The sequence below is a fragment of the Merops nubicus genome, unplaced genomic scaffold (assembly GCF_000691845.1).
Source record: "Merops nubicus isolate BGI_N331 unplaced genomic scaffold, ASM69184v1 scaffold22631, whole genome shotgun sequence".
In the NCBI taxonomy this organism is placed as follows: Eukaryota; Metazoa; Chordata; class Aves; order Coraciiformes; family Meropidae; genus Merops; species Merops nubicus.
Genome location: NW_008587926.1, coordinates 41,086 through 56,322, shown reverse-complemented (window position 1 = coordinate 56,322; position 15,237 = coordinate 41,086). Strand labels below are relative to the sequence as shown.

The following is a 15,237-nucleotide window of genomic DNA, read 5'->3' as shown; positions in this document are numbered from 1 at the left end:
CACCGGAGTCGAGGGCGTTTGAAATCGGAGCTCCCCGACAGCCGGGGAGCTGCCACAGGTCACCTGCCTCACTCCATGGGGACAGGCCCAGGTCTGGCAAGAAATCGTCCACGGACGAATTGTAGTACAAATTCCTTTCTTTGTTGGTTGGCCTCTTTCACTAGACCGTGGCCTATAAAAAAAATTGTGTAAAAACAATTCTTAAATATTATTTGAAAGGGCAAATGGCCACGCTGAAAGGTTTGACAGTTTGACATATAGCGCCTGGTTTTGCTCGCTGGGGAATGGGCGCGCAGAGCATGGGCTCTCCTCCTGCTCCTTACAGGCTCTGGTTTGTTTTGTTGGTTCTTTTTTTTTTTTTTTAAATAGCATCTAGTTGCTGTGCAGAGTCGCTGTGCTCCCAGCAATTTGACAGGCAAGGAGTCTGCTTCAGTGATCTTAAATCCTTTTAGACTAATTTGTGAGCGAGCAGAAAAACAGCTAGCACCTTTGGATCCAGCGCTCAAAACCAGAGAATCAGGTATTGCCAATTAAAGTGCCATTTCCAACCATCATATCAAGACAGATTACTTGCAGTTCCTCTGATAATGTCACACCGTGCCTAAAGAGAAAGTGAGCCGGAGTTTCTCCATGGACAAAGGATCCGTGTGGACCAAACTCATCGGCAACTGAGACGGAGGGAGTGTGATGCAGATGTGCATACGGCCATGCATATGCACGGCGTAAACGGGAGCCATGTGCCTGCTCTGCCCCCCGAATAGCCACGGGCCATTTCGAAGAGCCTCTGGCCCCTCAGTCACTGGCCTACTAGTTAATTGCCACACGGACTTCGTGACACATGGGCAGATAATATGACATTTTCGGTTTCTGTCACTAGCAAACGCCACGGCGTTGCTTGCACTAGTTGCTAAGAAGCTGTCAGAAACCATTAGCAGCTGGCTAAAGTTGCCCTATGGCATTTCCTCATGGCATCAGCAAAACAAGCATAAATCACCCAGCGGAGCCTCCCGCTATACTAATGAGGCTGTAAGCTTGTTTATGGACTAGCATCATTTCTATGATTATTTCCACCTTTTCAGTTCGCCTTCATTTGGCGGCAGGAGAAGTCAACTTCAGGAACAGAGTCGCCGCTGACATTTTACAAATGTGGTTCGTAGCTGCTACCGTGTGGCTGGTCAGTGGTGCTTCAAGTTCGTTTAGTGATCTTTAAAAAGAGGGGGGAAAAAATAAGGGGGGGAGGGGGGAAAAAATCTCTGGAGACCTCACAGAGGTGAGTGTATCGAGTTGCAAAGTAGATGGAAATACTAAAATCCACAATTGACCATTTAGACTTCTCTCTGCGGTTTCAGTCTTTACAGGATCAATTTTCCATTTAAAAAAAGTGGAAGAGGTTAAACAATTTATAAAAGTCTAGAGAAGCATTTGCTTTTAGGATAGCCGGGCGCTTTCTTATCCTCTCCCTGCCTTTCACTTTCTCTAACTTGTGTCGGACGGGGCCAGGGTTTATTGTTTTAGGCTTTTCTGAACATGCACCAGTATTTACACTGGATTGAAAGCATTTGCTTCCAATGAAAATCTTGTCTTAGATTACAGCCCAGCAGTGTAATTTCCCTCCCAGATGGGAGTAAAGTAGCAGTATTTGCCTAAAAACAGTAGGAAGAACAAACTGTGCATTAAGCCAAGGCTGTTTTTGGCTTGAGCTAATGATGTAACAGAAACCTTTTATTTGGGATAGGTCACCGCCAGGGATTGAAGGAGGTGATCTGGCTCGCGCTTGAAAGGTTTCTCCATTGTATCTACATAAGTCTTCACTTAAAAAATCCTGTTCCTAATGCTTCTGCTTTCATACAGCAGAAATAAACAGGAAAGGTTCTGGGGAGTGTTATAGGTGGAATGCAGAAAGCTTTTCCTCCCCTAATGGAGGATATAATTCAGGTGCCCCGGAGGCATGCTTTCAGGAATTCTCTTGCCCGAGGTAATGGGAAGCTAAGGCTGCTTGAAGGCCTTGATTATCTATTGATGCACAAAGCTGGAAAAAAAGTCATCTCCCTTGGATTATAGTAGATATTTCCATAAATTATCAATGAGTCCTCCTCCCGTCAGGCACGAGGCGATGCCTGCTAAATTAATCTGAAGGGGGTTTGAAATGAGAAGAGAGTGTATTTTTAAAAAAACGGGGAGGGGGGCAGAGGGTGGGTGGACGGTTGCAGGGAGGTGGTGAAAGGCAGTGTCATTAGGTTAGAAGCTTTTCATTTTTAATCAATGAATGCGTAATACTTTTCTTTTCCTTGTTTGCCTCTCGCAGACAGAAAGTGGATTAGCCCGTGGAATTTTAAATGCTGTTGAGTTGTTTCCTTTGCTCATGTTTCTTTTATGAATTATTATTTTATATGGTGAATTGCTTCTCTGTATAAAAGCCCTTTTTTTACATACTGGGCTTTCAAAGAATTTGTTGGATATCTGATTTCTTCATAAAAATCTTGTTTGTTTCTATAACTGCCCAAGGTTGCTATTTCATTAAAAAACAGGCCAAGTCATAAGGACAATTATAAATCTGCCATGGTCAGTAAGTTACTAAAAATATAACATTAATAATAACTCTCTTTTTTTGGTGCTGAAAGCTGTTTAAGAAATAAGAATTTTGACAGCATCCTTTTTTTTTTTTTTTTTTTTTTTTTTTTCTTTTTTTTTTTTCCCCCTAACAGAGATAGTTTTGATTCAGCCCAGTTCAGATGACTTTCTTGATCATTCTTGCCTGGGGGTGTAAAAAACACTTGCCTAACAGCATCACAATTCCATGTTGCTACAAACACAGTGTCCTTGGAAGCCAGGATACACCGTTCAATCCACATGCAGAGAATGCAAAGACTGATTTGCTCTGTGGACTTGTTTATAAACTGCTTTCAGGGTTTGAAACAAAAACTGCATGCAAACTGGCCTGACACTGCAAGTTTTATCTTCCTTTGACCTCTGCCCCATCAGCCCAGACCCAAGCTGGCTGCTATGCAGTTACATCCACCCACAGACATGTTGCTAATGTGATGAGAACTCTCTGAGACCTTCTCTGCATTAAGGAAATTCATTCTGGATCAGTTGTTGTTTAACGTGAGCAGACACCTATTATGGATGTGGCACATGGGCACAAAGCAGGGTGTTAATTCCTATGGTGTATGCCAAATTGGTAACTACTTATCCCACTATGAGTTTCTTTCGGATGGGGCTGGGAAGAGGGGAGGCCAGTTAGCTACTCACCTCCCATCAAAATGTCAGGGGAAGTCAAACATCTGTAAAAGACAACACAAGCAATGCCCCAGTCCTCTGGTTATTTCTGAATTTGGGGAGAGAATGTGATGTTGCAAGAGAGCTGCATTCACCCCACTTTTCACATCCCAGAGCGGGACGGGGCTCCCAGCTTCACACACGCCACAGGGATGGGACACCACCAATACTTCCCTAATTGCCATCTCAACCCAAGCAGGTGATTGGGATGAATTTTGGGGAAGTGACCTAGTGTGAAGAAAAGCCACCGTTTCCACCTTTGCAAGCTGGATGCTTGCAGAAAATTTTTAATTAATTCTTTTTTAAAGCACTTTTTGGTTTGGGTTACAGTGGCAGATATGGCCACAGCGTCCTTCAGGATAAACCAGAACGGGGCCAACACAGTCCTGAGACCCTCCCTCTCCCCATGTCTCTTCCCTCCCATCCCCACAACCCTTGGTGAATTACGGTGTTAAAGAATTTATACCTCATTTAAATATTCATGCAGTTTATACCCAAAGCCAGGCTTCGACTGAAGTATATAAAGGTAGCATAAGTCAAAATTTGATTCACTATATTTACAGGTGACGGCTTGGACAACAGTGTAGCTTCCCCCAGCACAGGTGATGATGATGATCCAGATAAGGACAAAAAGCGACATAAAAAGCGTGGCATCTTTCCCAAAGTAGCCACAAATATCATGAGGGCATGGCTGTTCCAGCATCTAACAGTAAGTGAACTCTAGATCACATATGCAAAATAAAACATGGAAAATGTCATAGTTGTAGTAGTCATAGATAGCAAAAAGAAATATGATGTTGCTGACAGGCAGCTCAGGGAACTTTTCCGAGCAGAGTTGTTGTTGTTGCCTCATTTGCTAGATGCCAGAGGAAGACCACGGAGTGTATGTTTTTATGGTTTTGGGGTTTTTTTTTGTGTGTGTATGTGTGTTGTTTTTAGACTTTTTTTTTTGGTTCGAGTTGCAGTTGTTAACAGGATGTCACTGCAAAGTGTGACTAAGCTTATCCCCATAACCTCAGAGGCCCGTCCTGCCCCTGCAGGTCCCTTAGCTGACCAGCAGCCCCCAGCCCCTGGTTCTGTGCTCCGCAGAACCGCGGGGAAGAACTGCTGAGATTAAAAACAAAGCCAAAAGGAAACAAAGACCTTATTCACATCTTTTTCAGAGATCATCAGAAGCTTCCTGATGAAAGGTCTGAATGTATCTGGTTTAATAGCAAAGTATAATTTTTGTCTTTGAGATGTTCTCATTCCCAGAGTGTAAGTTACCCCTGTATTTAACGTTATAAAGGGGTGGGGGGATGCGCAGCTATTTCTGTTGCCACAGGTACCTGTCTCTTTTTTTTATTATTCCTGGGATTAGAAATCAAAGCTCTGGACAGGTGTGTGGGGTTAAGCTGGATCCTGGAGCTCCTTTCAAGAGTTTATTGTGTGTACCACACCTTCTCACGTTAGCATTTAGAAAAGTGGTTTTAATGCCATTCTTTCCCATCAAATAGTGGTGATCTGTCGCTGTGTGTCATGCACTGTGGGAGATGTGGGTCTTTGGCCCCGGGTTTTCTGTCTGAGCTTTGCTGTGCCAGGATGATAAGGGCCAGGCAAAGGGTGCTGGGAGTCTGCAGGAGGTAGTGAAGAATGGCTCTCGCCTCTAATCCCAGCGGTTGACTCTCTTCCCTGCCTGTAGTTAGGGTCAGGATGAAACCAGAAGCCAGCCAGCTTGCCCAGCCCTGGTGGGAGCTCTGCCAAGGGTATGCTCATAAACTGGAGGAAGCGCTCATGCACATCGCCCCTCCATCCCCTGCTGAGCCAAGAAACCAGATAGCTGCCATGACTCTTGTCAGCACGGGGATCAGGAGGGGAATCCTGCTCCACGCGGTCCTGGGTTGCTATGAATGAACCTTCATGCCGGAGCCCTCCTCCTCCCAGGCCAGAGGGGACCTCGGGTATCTCCAAGTTAATCTCTTCCTGGCAGACTCTAGGTAAGCCCCAGCTTTGCCAGCTCCTTAGCCCTGTCCCTGTGGCATTCAGCGCATCACTTCCAAAGGCTGAGGTCCCGTTTGGTTTTGGTGGCTCCCCAGTTCTAGGTCCTCACCCAAGATGAGCAGACAGCCTGGCGTGTCTCCTCAGGTAGATATGAGATTAAGGACATGTGCCTCCAAAACAGTCCAGGGATGCTGTGCTGGCACTGGTGTTCACACCAGCCTGAGACAGCTGGTATAGGTTCTGGTTTAAGGAGATGCCCTGGAAGCTCTGCAGCCAGGACAGGGCACACCTGGGGACACTGGGCAACTGCATGTCAGTCCCCATCGTTCCCAGCTGAGGAATTACAAATTAAGTAGTATATATTACTATTATTAATATCATTAGTATTTTTTCCTAGAAGTGGCGTGTTGCTGTGTGTGTGCTGGTTAAATAAACATTACCCAGGCCCAGGAACATGATGGTCTATCCTGTTAAAGTTCTTGAGGAGTCTCCAGCATGTTCTTAGCCTGGGCCAGCTACCACCCTCCAAAACCGTTCCTGGAAGCACAACAGAAGATAGCAAGGGTGATCTCAGAAGACCTTATGGCAGAAGCCACACTGTGTTGAGCATTTAGCCACATGCACTTGACCTACCCAGCAGCTGGCTTCACATACAGCCTCAGGACCAGAGAATGGGCCCTATCACTGTTTTCTCCAGAGCAGGTGAGGGTGCAAGTGACTTTTCACTCTTTTGCTGTGCAGTAATGGGGCACAAAAGAGGAGATGAGTGCCTGTGGAGCTTGCTGCAGAGCTGTCCTTGGGAGATACCATCTGTGCATCTGATTGTAAGGTGGTTTCTTCTGGAAGACCCAAATACAGGAACCTCCCAGGACCCATGCAGCAAAGCCACTTCATTTTCCGCCTTACAGCACCAAGATAAAGCTTGCTTTAAAAATCCACCTCCCTTGCACGGATCCAGCCCAGCCAGATGAAGCATACAGTTTTATTGCAGGGCAGCTTTCCCTTTTTCTGACAGCATCAGGGTAGCTCCAGTATTGTCTGATCAGTTCAGTAAGACAGAATTGGTTTACCCAGCCCAACCTTCTCCAACGAGGACCTTGAGATAAACCTTTCAAATAGACTCCAGGTGGGGTTGTAGACAGTTTCCCCAAAGTAAAACATGACTGGACAACATCGTAGGCTCTTACAAGCATGTGTCAGCTGGGAGTGTGAGATGGCACCAAAGAACTTGTGCATCTGGAAGAGCAGTGGGTTTTGTGTGTGGAGGAAGATGTCCTCTAGGCCAGGGAGGAAGAGTCACCACTGTAATTAGAGCTAGAGTAATATAACACATTAGCAAGCTGCTTGGAGTGCTGTCCTCTCGACCAAAACCCAAAAACCAAACCAGGCCCAAATCATGGCTGCAATCAGAACTGAGGAGTAGGGAGATGAGAGATGGAAAGAATGAAGACTCCAATTCATTTAGGAGGGTGTCTGGGCCTCATAGAGTCACTATGGTTGGAAAGGACCTGTAGGATCAGCAAGTCCAACCACCATCCCAGCGTTTCCCTACCCACTAGACCATAGCCTCAAGTGCTACATGGCTGCTCTTACAGCCCTACACACAGGCATGACAGGGTCCCTAGCTGGGCTCCTCACTGCAGGAAGGAGTCATCCTGAGGAATGGTCAGCTGAGGAAACTAGAGATCCCACATACATAATTTATTTATTATTAGTGAATTTGGTCTTCCCTAGTGTGGACAGGAGGTGAGGAGAAATAGGGAAGTGGTTTTATTCAGGCAGGGGATATGTCAGGGCAGATGATACCTCAGTTTTGTCCTCACTGCTTAACCTGCCTTCACTTTCCCATCCAGAAAACGGCAGGAAAGAAACAAGCAGGGGATAAGTGCAAAATCCAGCATCCCCTTGACTGCTGGTGCTTCCTAATTGGGGTGTTAGATGGGAGCCCTCCTTTTCAAAGGCAAATCTTTTTTCCTCACAATTGTAATATTAATACACATCAGTGGCACGGAATTAAACAAAATAGACAGTAATTGCTGTGTCTGTCATACTAATGATTAATGGTTGGAAAGACTTAAGATAAATGTTGGGCTAATACAATCTTTTCAAAGTGTATAAGCTGGTTTAATTCTTTCTGTGCAGTTATTCCATCTCCAAGAGTATTAAGTCTTCCTCTGTGTACTGACTTGATTTCCTAACATTCTTATTTCCCACTTAGGAGAAAATTATTTTTTTCTTTATTGAAGAAAAAGAAAAAAATAATCAAATGCAGGGCCATAGCCTCTCCAGTCGTTGAAGTGTTTGGGCAATAGTTCCCACCCAGTGTCAAGGCTGCAGCCCCACTGTTGTTTTGACTGATGTGCAGAGCTGAGTTGACATATGCCCAAAGGGCAGGCAAGCACTGTCCTCTGCGGATGCAGGCAGTATGCTCTGAAACACTTCAGGGGATAAATTCGTCCAAATTGCCCTTTTTTTTTTATCTTCCCTTCAGAATAATAACAACAAAATCAGCTAGAACAATAGCAAAAGTGATGATCAGGCTTACACTCAGGATTTTGCAGGATTTATTTTTCACCGTTTAGCTATTCTGCCTTGATTTTGATGAAATGTCTAGGTTGGGAGAGCTGTCCAGGTTGGCCACTAGTTAGGCCAAATGTAGCTGTGGAGCTTATTGAAATTTTTGATGGTGGATTATAGCAGCTGCCTGTAAATTTTGATGTTTGTGAAATCTGTGTTTAGGATTTTGCTCTCAAATTGAAGTGGAACATCTTGTAACTACTTGGATTGAGAAAAAAAAATAAAAAGAGCTACTAATAGTTTGAGCTTGAATCAAAAATTGGGGGAGGTAGTATCAGATGAACATCAAATGCCATGGCAAAGTTAGGAGGAGGGACTGGGGCAAACCAGACCTGTTTTGAAGCTGGGCTCCATAAGGTTGCCCTAAAGATAATTTCAGGGTATGCTGCAGCCCAGCAATATTTTACAGCCCCTCTTACTTAATTGTTTCTTGGATCACTTAACATTCAGGGATCATATCTCACCACCATTTCTCAAGCAGATCTCTTCACTGTAATGTATAGCCCTCAGCAGAGATTGTGAACTGAGGGAAAGGCTTGGAGGAATGGAAAGGGAAGAAAAAGTAATCTTTCCTACAGTCAGATCTGTGTAAATTTACTTGTGGCAGCAGGATTAGTTTCTGTTTCAACCCATGCTATACTTTTGTTATAGCAATGATGCCTTTTTGTTCAAAACTAGTAGAAGGGAGTTCAGGAGGTATCTTTTCAATTTTTTTGTTTGCTCATTGTGAATTCTCTGCATCCTTTAAATCCAGCTTATTTAAAATGTTGGGATTCAAACCTCATTTTGGGGATTATACAATGTAATTGGTTTGTTATATGATGAGTATTTGATGATCTTCATGTTCATCATCTAATCAGGAAAAAAAAGCCATAAAATTATAATCCCAAAAGATGTTTAATAACAATTTAAACTACTGGAGGCTTTATTTAAGCACATTAGGGGATTATAAACGACTTTTTTTTTTTTTTAATGGTGCCAAGAGGTAGATTCAGAGACTTCAAACACCTTTTAAAAAACAAATTGCCATGATTTAAAAAAAAAAAAAATGAATGGGCCAAGGATTTCTTTCATGTAAATCCCATAATTTAATCATTATTTTTGACTGCTTTTAAAACAATTTCCTTAAGAGGTTAAATCTTACTGAAACGGGAGACAGAGCAGGAGGTAAAAGATGGAGCTAAAAGATGTTGACTTTACAGTGAAAGGTTTCTTCTGTTATGTATCTGGATTTTGAATCTTTATTGATTGCTTGATGCCATGCTATTAAACAAGAAAACTTATAAAAGCAATATGCAATCTATTTAGCAAAGCTGCTATTTGTATAAAAGAATTTATTGGAAACAGATATTTAAAAGAGGCACTTTATGTTGAAATCTAGCTGAGAAAAATAATCTACATTGCTTCAAGGATGTAATTCTGGTAGGAAAAAAATGCTATTACACTGCTTAATTCTTTAAGTATTGTTTATGTATGAATATTTTACAGGCTAGAAACTTTTTAAGGTTAAAGCAAGTGAATTTCATGTCTTCTTTCACCCCTCCATGTTTATAAGATCTTGTCTTGGGAGGAGCATGAGGTTAGTTTGGCTCCCTGCCCCTGCTCCCATGCGGGATGCTTGAAAGGAGTATAGCAAAAGGGCAGATGGGTACAAAACTAGGCTGCTGAAAACACAAAATGGGAAATAATTGCCTAAAACCAGTGAGGGTTTTCTTTGCTCTCCTTTCAAGATGGTTCAGAAGCATTCAAACCAAACAACCCCACCTGAAAGTAGAAATTGCTATGAGTCTCCATCCTGCACCAACAGATACTTGCTCTGCGAAATGCCAGAGGGCTCCTGGAGCTCATCTGTGTAACAGGGGTCATGTTTCCATGTATTTGATTCAGAATGGAGGGGAGGGGTCATCCCCCCCATTCTTTATCCCAAATACGCAAGTCTCCTCTTTCACTTGATTTTATTGTGGGCAAAGCTGTAAAAATCTTTCTTCCACATCTGCAAGACTTCTTAGTGCCAGCTGTCCCAAATTCCTGAGAAAAGCCAGATGTTTTTAGCTTGCCTTCGGTCACCGGTCACCGCCATCCCTGTGGCTGGGAAGGTGGGAGACAGGGCTCCTCCAGCTCCAGGCAGTGAGAAGATGTGTGTTGAGGCAGTAAGAAGAAGCATCTATCACAAGTTGGTGCAGAAAACCCACAATGAGGGTCCTCAGCTCCCTTCTGCTGGTGGAGATGCTGTAGCAGTAGCGTTCAATGGAAGAAAAGGGGAAATGTTATTATGGGAGAAGATAATTATTCTGAGGGTCTGTCAGGATTGAACTGAGAACTCCAGAAAGGAGAAAAAACAGGATTTAGGTAACTTGGTTTGAATTAACTTCTTAACCCTTCAGCCCTCCCAGAGTTTGATGGAGGACACTAACTGTCCAAACCTTCAGCGTTTTCTTTAATCTTCCTCAAATTTGTTGCTTTGACCCGCTGTCCAGCTTCCAAGGGTCAGTCCATTTTCTAGTGTGGATGAACAAGAATTTTTGAAGAGAGCTGTTGTTTTTTGGGAGGATATCCTTCGCAATGCTGCTGGTACTCCAGTTTCATGATTTCTTGGAAAGTGCATGTTTCGTGTACTGAGATTTCATGCTGTCATGTAGATTATTTAAGTTGCCAGCGTGGAGCTACACTACAGACCTTTGGGTTTAGACCAGAAAAAAATAATATAGGAAGCTTTAAGTCAGTTGATTCAAGGACACCAGATTCCTCACTTAGGCTATTCTCATGTTGAGGAATGTGGTGTAGTTACAACATCTGTTTTTCTTCATATCTGTGATTCAGTCTCATTTCTGGTGAAGACAACCATTGTGTTGTCTTAAACTACGTGGTATGAGACCTCTCATCACAGGTCTCAGGAACAGCAGTGGTCTAGGGAAGTATTGTTTGAAATCAGAAGGTAACCAGCAGCCTGGGCTAGGTTTTAGAGTGTGTCTATCCCCAAAAGGCTATCTTGTCTTTTTCCCCACTTCCCCCAGTTTCCACCTTGGATACACTGTTGTACCAGTGTGGAAGCCACTAGCACGTTAAAGAGTTAGAATTATTTGGAAGCTGCTGAAACACATTAGTATTTACACACCAGAAGAGTTTCACATCTGAGTAGAAGCGAGGGAATAGTGAAAAGTTGAAACATGATAAACATTAATTCAGATGCTAAATTACACTTGCTCTGGTGGTACTAGAACTCCTTTTTGTTTGCATAAATATTCTGGGAAATTAGTTTACCAGCAAGAATGTTTGCAGTAATAAGAATTTTTAAGTCAACAGTAGATGCTTTGCTTTTTTTCTCCACCCTCTCCTTTCTTTTTACATTTGCAGCTGAAATATTTTGTGTGTGCAACTTCATTTTTGAAATTAGCCTCCTCCAGTCAAGGCTCAGAAATGTGTTACGTGACGTACTGTCTCTCTGCAGTCAAAGCAGATGTACTAAATTCAAGTATCACATTTTGAAGCGGAAAAGTGGGATGGAAAAAGTCTGACCACCAATTTGTAAATCTGGAAGTATCCACGGAAATATTTTGGCAAATAATTTGCAATATGAAGTACACCAAAGGCAACAACAGTATCTTGGCAAGCAGTGGGTGAGCAGGAAATGAGGATAAATTCATGGACTCGGTTGTTCATTATTAGTTGTTTGTTTAGCTTGTCCTCTAATGCAGTTGCTACAAAAGAGCCTATGTTGATTCTCAGATATGTTTATGTATCTAAGTGTCAGTGTTAATTTTTTGTTGGCAATCTACTACCTCTTGAAGGAGTTTCACAGCTCACCAGTGCAGGCTAGCGAATGACTTAATCAGATCAGGTAAAGTGCCAAACTGTGAGGCACCAAACCAGTTGGGCGCATATCTGATGAGATGTGTTAATCTGTGGTGTAAGATAAGCTGCCTTTCAAATAGGGTCACATTTGGAAGTGGTGCATCAAGTTGTGTAAGATGCATTCCCTTGCTCTGGCATAGAGTATCCTACATCTGTTTGCGTGAACTTAACCCTTGTCTGAATGAACTGAAAGAGGGATATTGCAGTGAATGTAGTTTGTTGTGCCAGGACAGACATGAGAAGTGAGTTGGTTTTTTACCCATTTTAAAAGTTTTGTTTCCCTTTTCCTGCATTTGCCTTCAGCTACCCAGAATTTGCACTGTTGTAGCTTACGCATTTTTTTTCTCATTGTGTATATGCAGGGAGCCCTAATTCCTAATATTAACTGGTTATGTTTACTGTCTGCCCATCAAAATTACCCACTGAAAACTTTTCTTCTGGAAAGGCACTTTTTGTTGATGGGAAGTTAAATTTTTCCCTGAATAATGCCATCCAGGAAAGGCCAAATGCTCAGCTTAAAATCCCGTTTTGAATATATGAATAAATGTATTGATGAGACTCATCTTTGCACTTCCAGCTCCTCACCCTGTAAGCTACAGCAGTGCTAAATATATGTGTAGAGAGAAGGTAAGTAGGCAGAAAAGAGTTTAAGTTAATATGTAGTTATCTAATTTACCTCGCCTTTTGCATCATTGCCTGATTTAGACCCATAGTATTTAGCAGAGTACTCGTTTCACTTCAGTGGTGGGCCATCATTTTAATAAGGCAAGGTCTAGGAGACTTACCACTGCATCTTCTGCTTTATGAACCAGAAACTTCTGCCCAGAAAATACTCCTCAGATTTTAGGTATAGCATGAATATTCTTTTCTTGGCTACGGGTTGACCCTTTTCTAATCCAACCTGTACAGCATAAAACATTTTGGAAATACAATTAAAAAACAAACAAACAAACAAACAACAAACCACAGAGCTTATTCCTGCTATGATACTCTGTACCAGTGGTCCAAAAAGGGAGATAGGCATGTGAGTGGCACTGAAGTGTCACTTGAATCACACTAAGGGTCTGTTCATGGTGTAAATATATTTTTCAAGGACTTTTTTTTAACTCAAAGAGGAAATGGTGGGATTCTGCTTTAGGTGGCTTGCTCTATTTATTACTAAAGTCAGCTTTGAAGTGAAATTCTTCTTCTAAACAGCCTGTATTTATGTCAACCAGCGTTTTGGCATCCGTAAGTGATATTTTTGGGAAGGCAAATGCCATATTAGATTAATCTGGCTAATTAATAGATTCATTAGCAGAACTGTACTTATTTGCCAGGAACTTTGTGCAGATCCAGGAGTGCTTGACTGGGAATTGCAGAGAGGATAAACCCTTTATTTCATTGTTGAAACTCAAGCGTGGGTCCATCAGTGCAGCAGGTTGTAAACTCTGGAGAGTCATAAGCTACAGTTGAGGGCAGAATAATTTTGAAGCTGGTAATAACCCGAATCTTAGGTTTCTTATGAATAAAATGCAATTTTAGTAATGTTTTCATAAACAGCAGTAATGGCAGCATTTTAGTAAACAGTGGCATTAGTTGCATCAAAATTGCACCACATTGGCTTTTAAATTATTCCACCTGTCTGTATGAATAGGATTTTCAATGTCGAGGCACACAGACAGCTGCTACTAATGTTTGGTTTTTTTCTCCCTGTGCAGATAATGCTGGCAAATCTACAGCCATCAAGGCCTGGTTTCTGATGTAAAACGGTACCTGACCTACTGGCTCTGGTGCTACAAAAGGAATGGCTTTAATTACTAATGGCCTTGTTTTAGTTTTGTACTTGTTGATGTAAAAAATGTCATCTTAGAGCGGTGTAACCTCTGGTTCACTTCCACCCGTGACGGTACACTGGCTGCAATTATATTCAAAATAATTTGTGTTCCTCAGTGGCAGCTTGCAAACCTGCCTTGTTAGTGCTTAGCTAATTAGCAGGGGTCTGGCCCTCCAAGTCCCTCTGCCCCCAAATCCCACTGGCACCCCCACACCTCAGAGGGCTGTACTGGGGTGAAAAAGGAATTATGCTTACAAATTACACTTGAATTTTTTTTTTTTTTTTTTGTAGGATCATCCTTCCCTCATATTAGGCAGGTGTAATACCCAGGATTCATGGGGCAGATTGTGCTGTTCCTTGTTAAACCTTCAGGAAGATGGAGGGGTTATGTGGAGGTGAAGTTGGGGCACACCAGTGGTAGGTGCCTCATCTCTCCAGTTATTAACTATTAACTAAAGGATGCCATGTTGGCTAATACAGCTGATGTGCTGCTTGGTGCCATTTCACTAGGTTGAGTTTGGTCAGGATGATCCAGCTACCAGCCTCACACAGGGCCTTAAAAGGGTTAAAGGCGATAATGGGGCCATTAAAAATCCAGCTTGCCAATGAGCTATTTTGTGCGAATGGTATAAATATAAGATACACTTGTCTGGCTCATTTGCAAGCATTCTTTTTGACTTCTTTCACACAACTGGTGTTTTTGTGTTTAATTTAACAAGAAATGAGTAGTAAATGAAAGCTGCTGCCTGAAATCCCACTGTGAGCGTGTTTTGCACTTGGCTCCCCAGTGAAAAGGCAATTTGTGAAATTATGTGATAGAGTAATTAGATGAAGCCAGGGCTTCTGATTGTTGCCATGCTTATGTGGTAAAGGTTTGCTGGAGGAAAAAAAAAAAAAAAGAAAAAACAAACCCACGGATTATTACCCTGGCAAGTTGGCTCAAAGCTTCTTCATTTATTTGTAAACAGAATATTTAGTGACCGCATAGGAAGTAGCTGTAATCACCAGCTCGTAAAGAAACCACAGCAGAGCTTTTGGATTTTTACAGAGTGCTCATGTAAAATTTAAGCTGGGAGGCAGAATCCCTGTTAATGTAATTAGGATCTAATTTACCACCCTTTGCACACAGATGTAATAATGTCTAGATATTTATTCTATCTTTAAGCACATTACATATACCTCAGTGCAGCAGTTACTGAACAGAAACAGGTGTGAGCACTTTCCGGATTCATTTTTACACTGTAAACACACAGTGATTTAAGGGGAAATATTTACCAAAAAAAAAAAAAAAAAAAGAAAAAGAAGGAAAAAGAAGGGAAAGAATGTCTGCAAATGAGGCAGTAATGGACAGTTGCCCTTTATGTACTGATGGATTTCTCAATGGTTAAGTAAATTAAAGCAAATGCTAGAAAAATCAATAGGCTTGCAGAGTCTTGGTTGTGCCTCATAGACTTCAGGACAGAATGACAGATGTGGTGCATATGACCCATTTAAGTATTAATGCTTGGGAAATTGCCTCTGCGTGCAAGGTTATAGGCCTAGAAATATTGTTATATTAAATTACAGACAATAATATTTTTAAGTATATATGGAATTTATACGTTTCAGTTTAGTTGTTCTTCAGCGTTACATTTGTCCTGGAAGATTAGTTGCGTGGTTGTTTCTCTGGAACGGTAAATCAGGTTTAAAAACGTTCAGGCAGTGAATTGTCTTTCCAGGGCTGCCACAGACTG

General features: G+C 42.2%; 1 protein-coding gene across 1 annotated transcript in view; it reads left to right on the top strand.

Moving 5' to 3' along the window:
- The first annotated feature begins 224 nt into the window (after positions 1 to 224).
- The window catches only part of LOC103781398 (homeobox protein Meis1-like), a 55,027-nt gene continuing 40,014 nt past the window's right edge, over positions 225 to 15,237 (top strand). The window contains exons 1-4 of the mRNA XM_008949113.1: positions 225 to 240; positions 878 to 1,026; positions 1,080 to 1,149; positions 3,843 to 3,988. Of these exons, the coding sequence (XP_008947361.1) occupies positions 225 to 240; positions 878 to 1,026; positions 1,080 to 1,149; positions 3,843 to 3,988 (381 nt within the window). The remainder of the gene's footprint in view (positions 241 to 877; positions 1,027 to 1,079; positions 1,150 to 3,842; positions 3,989 to 15,237) is intronic.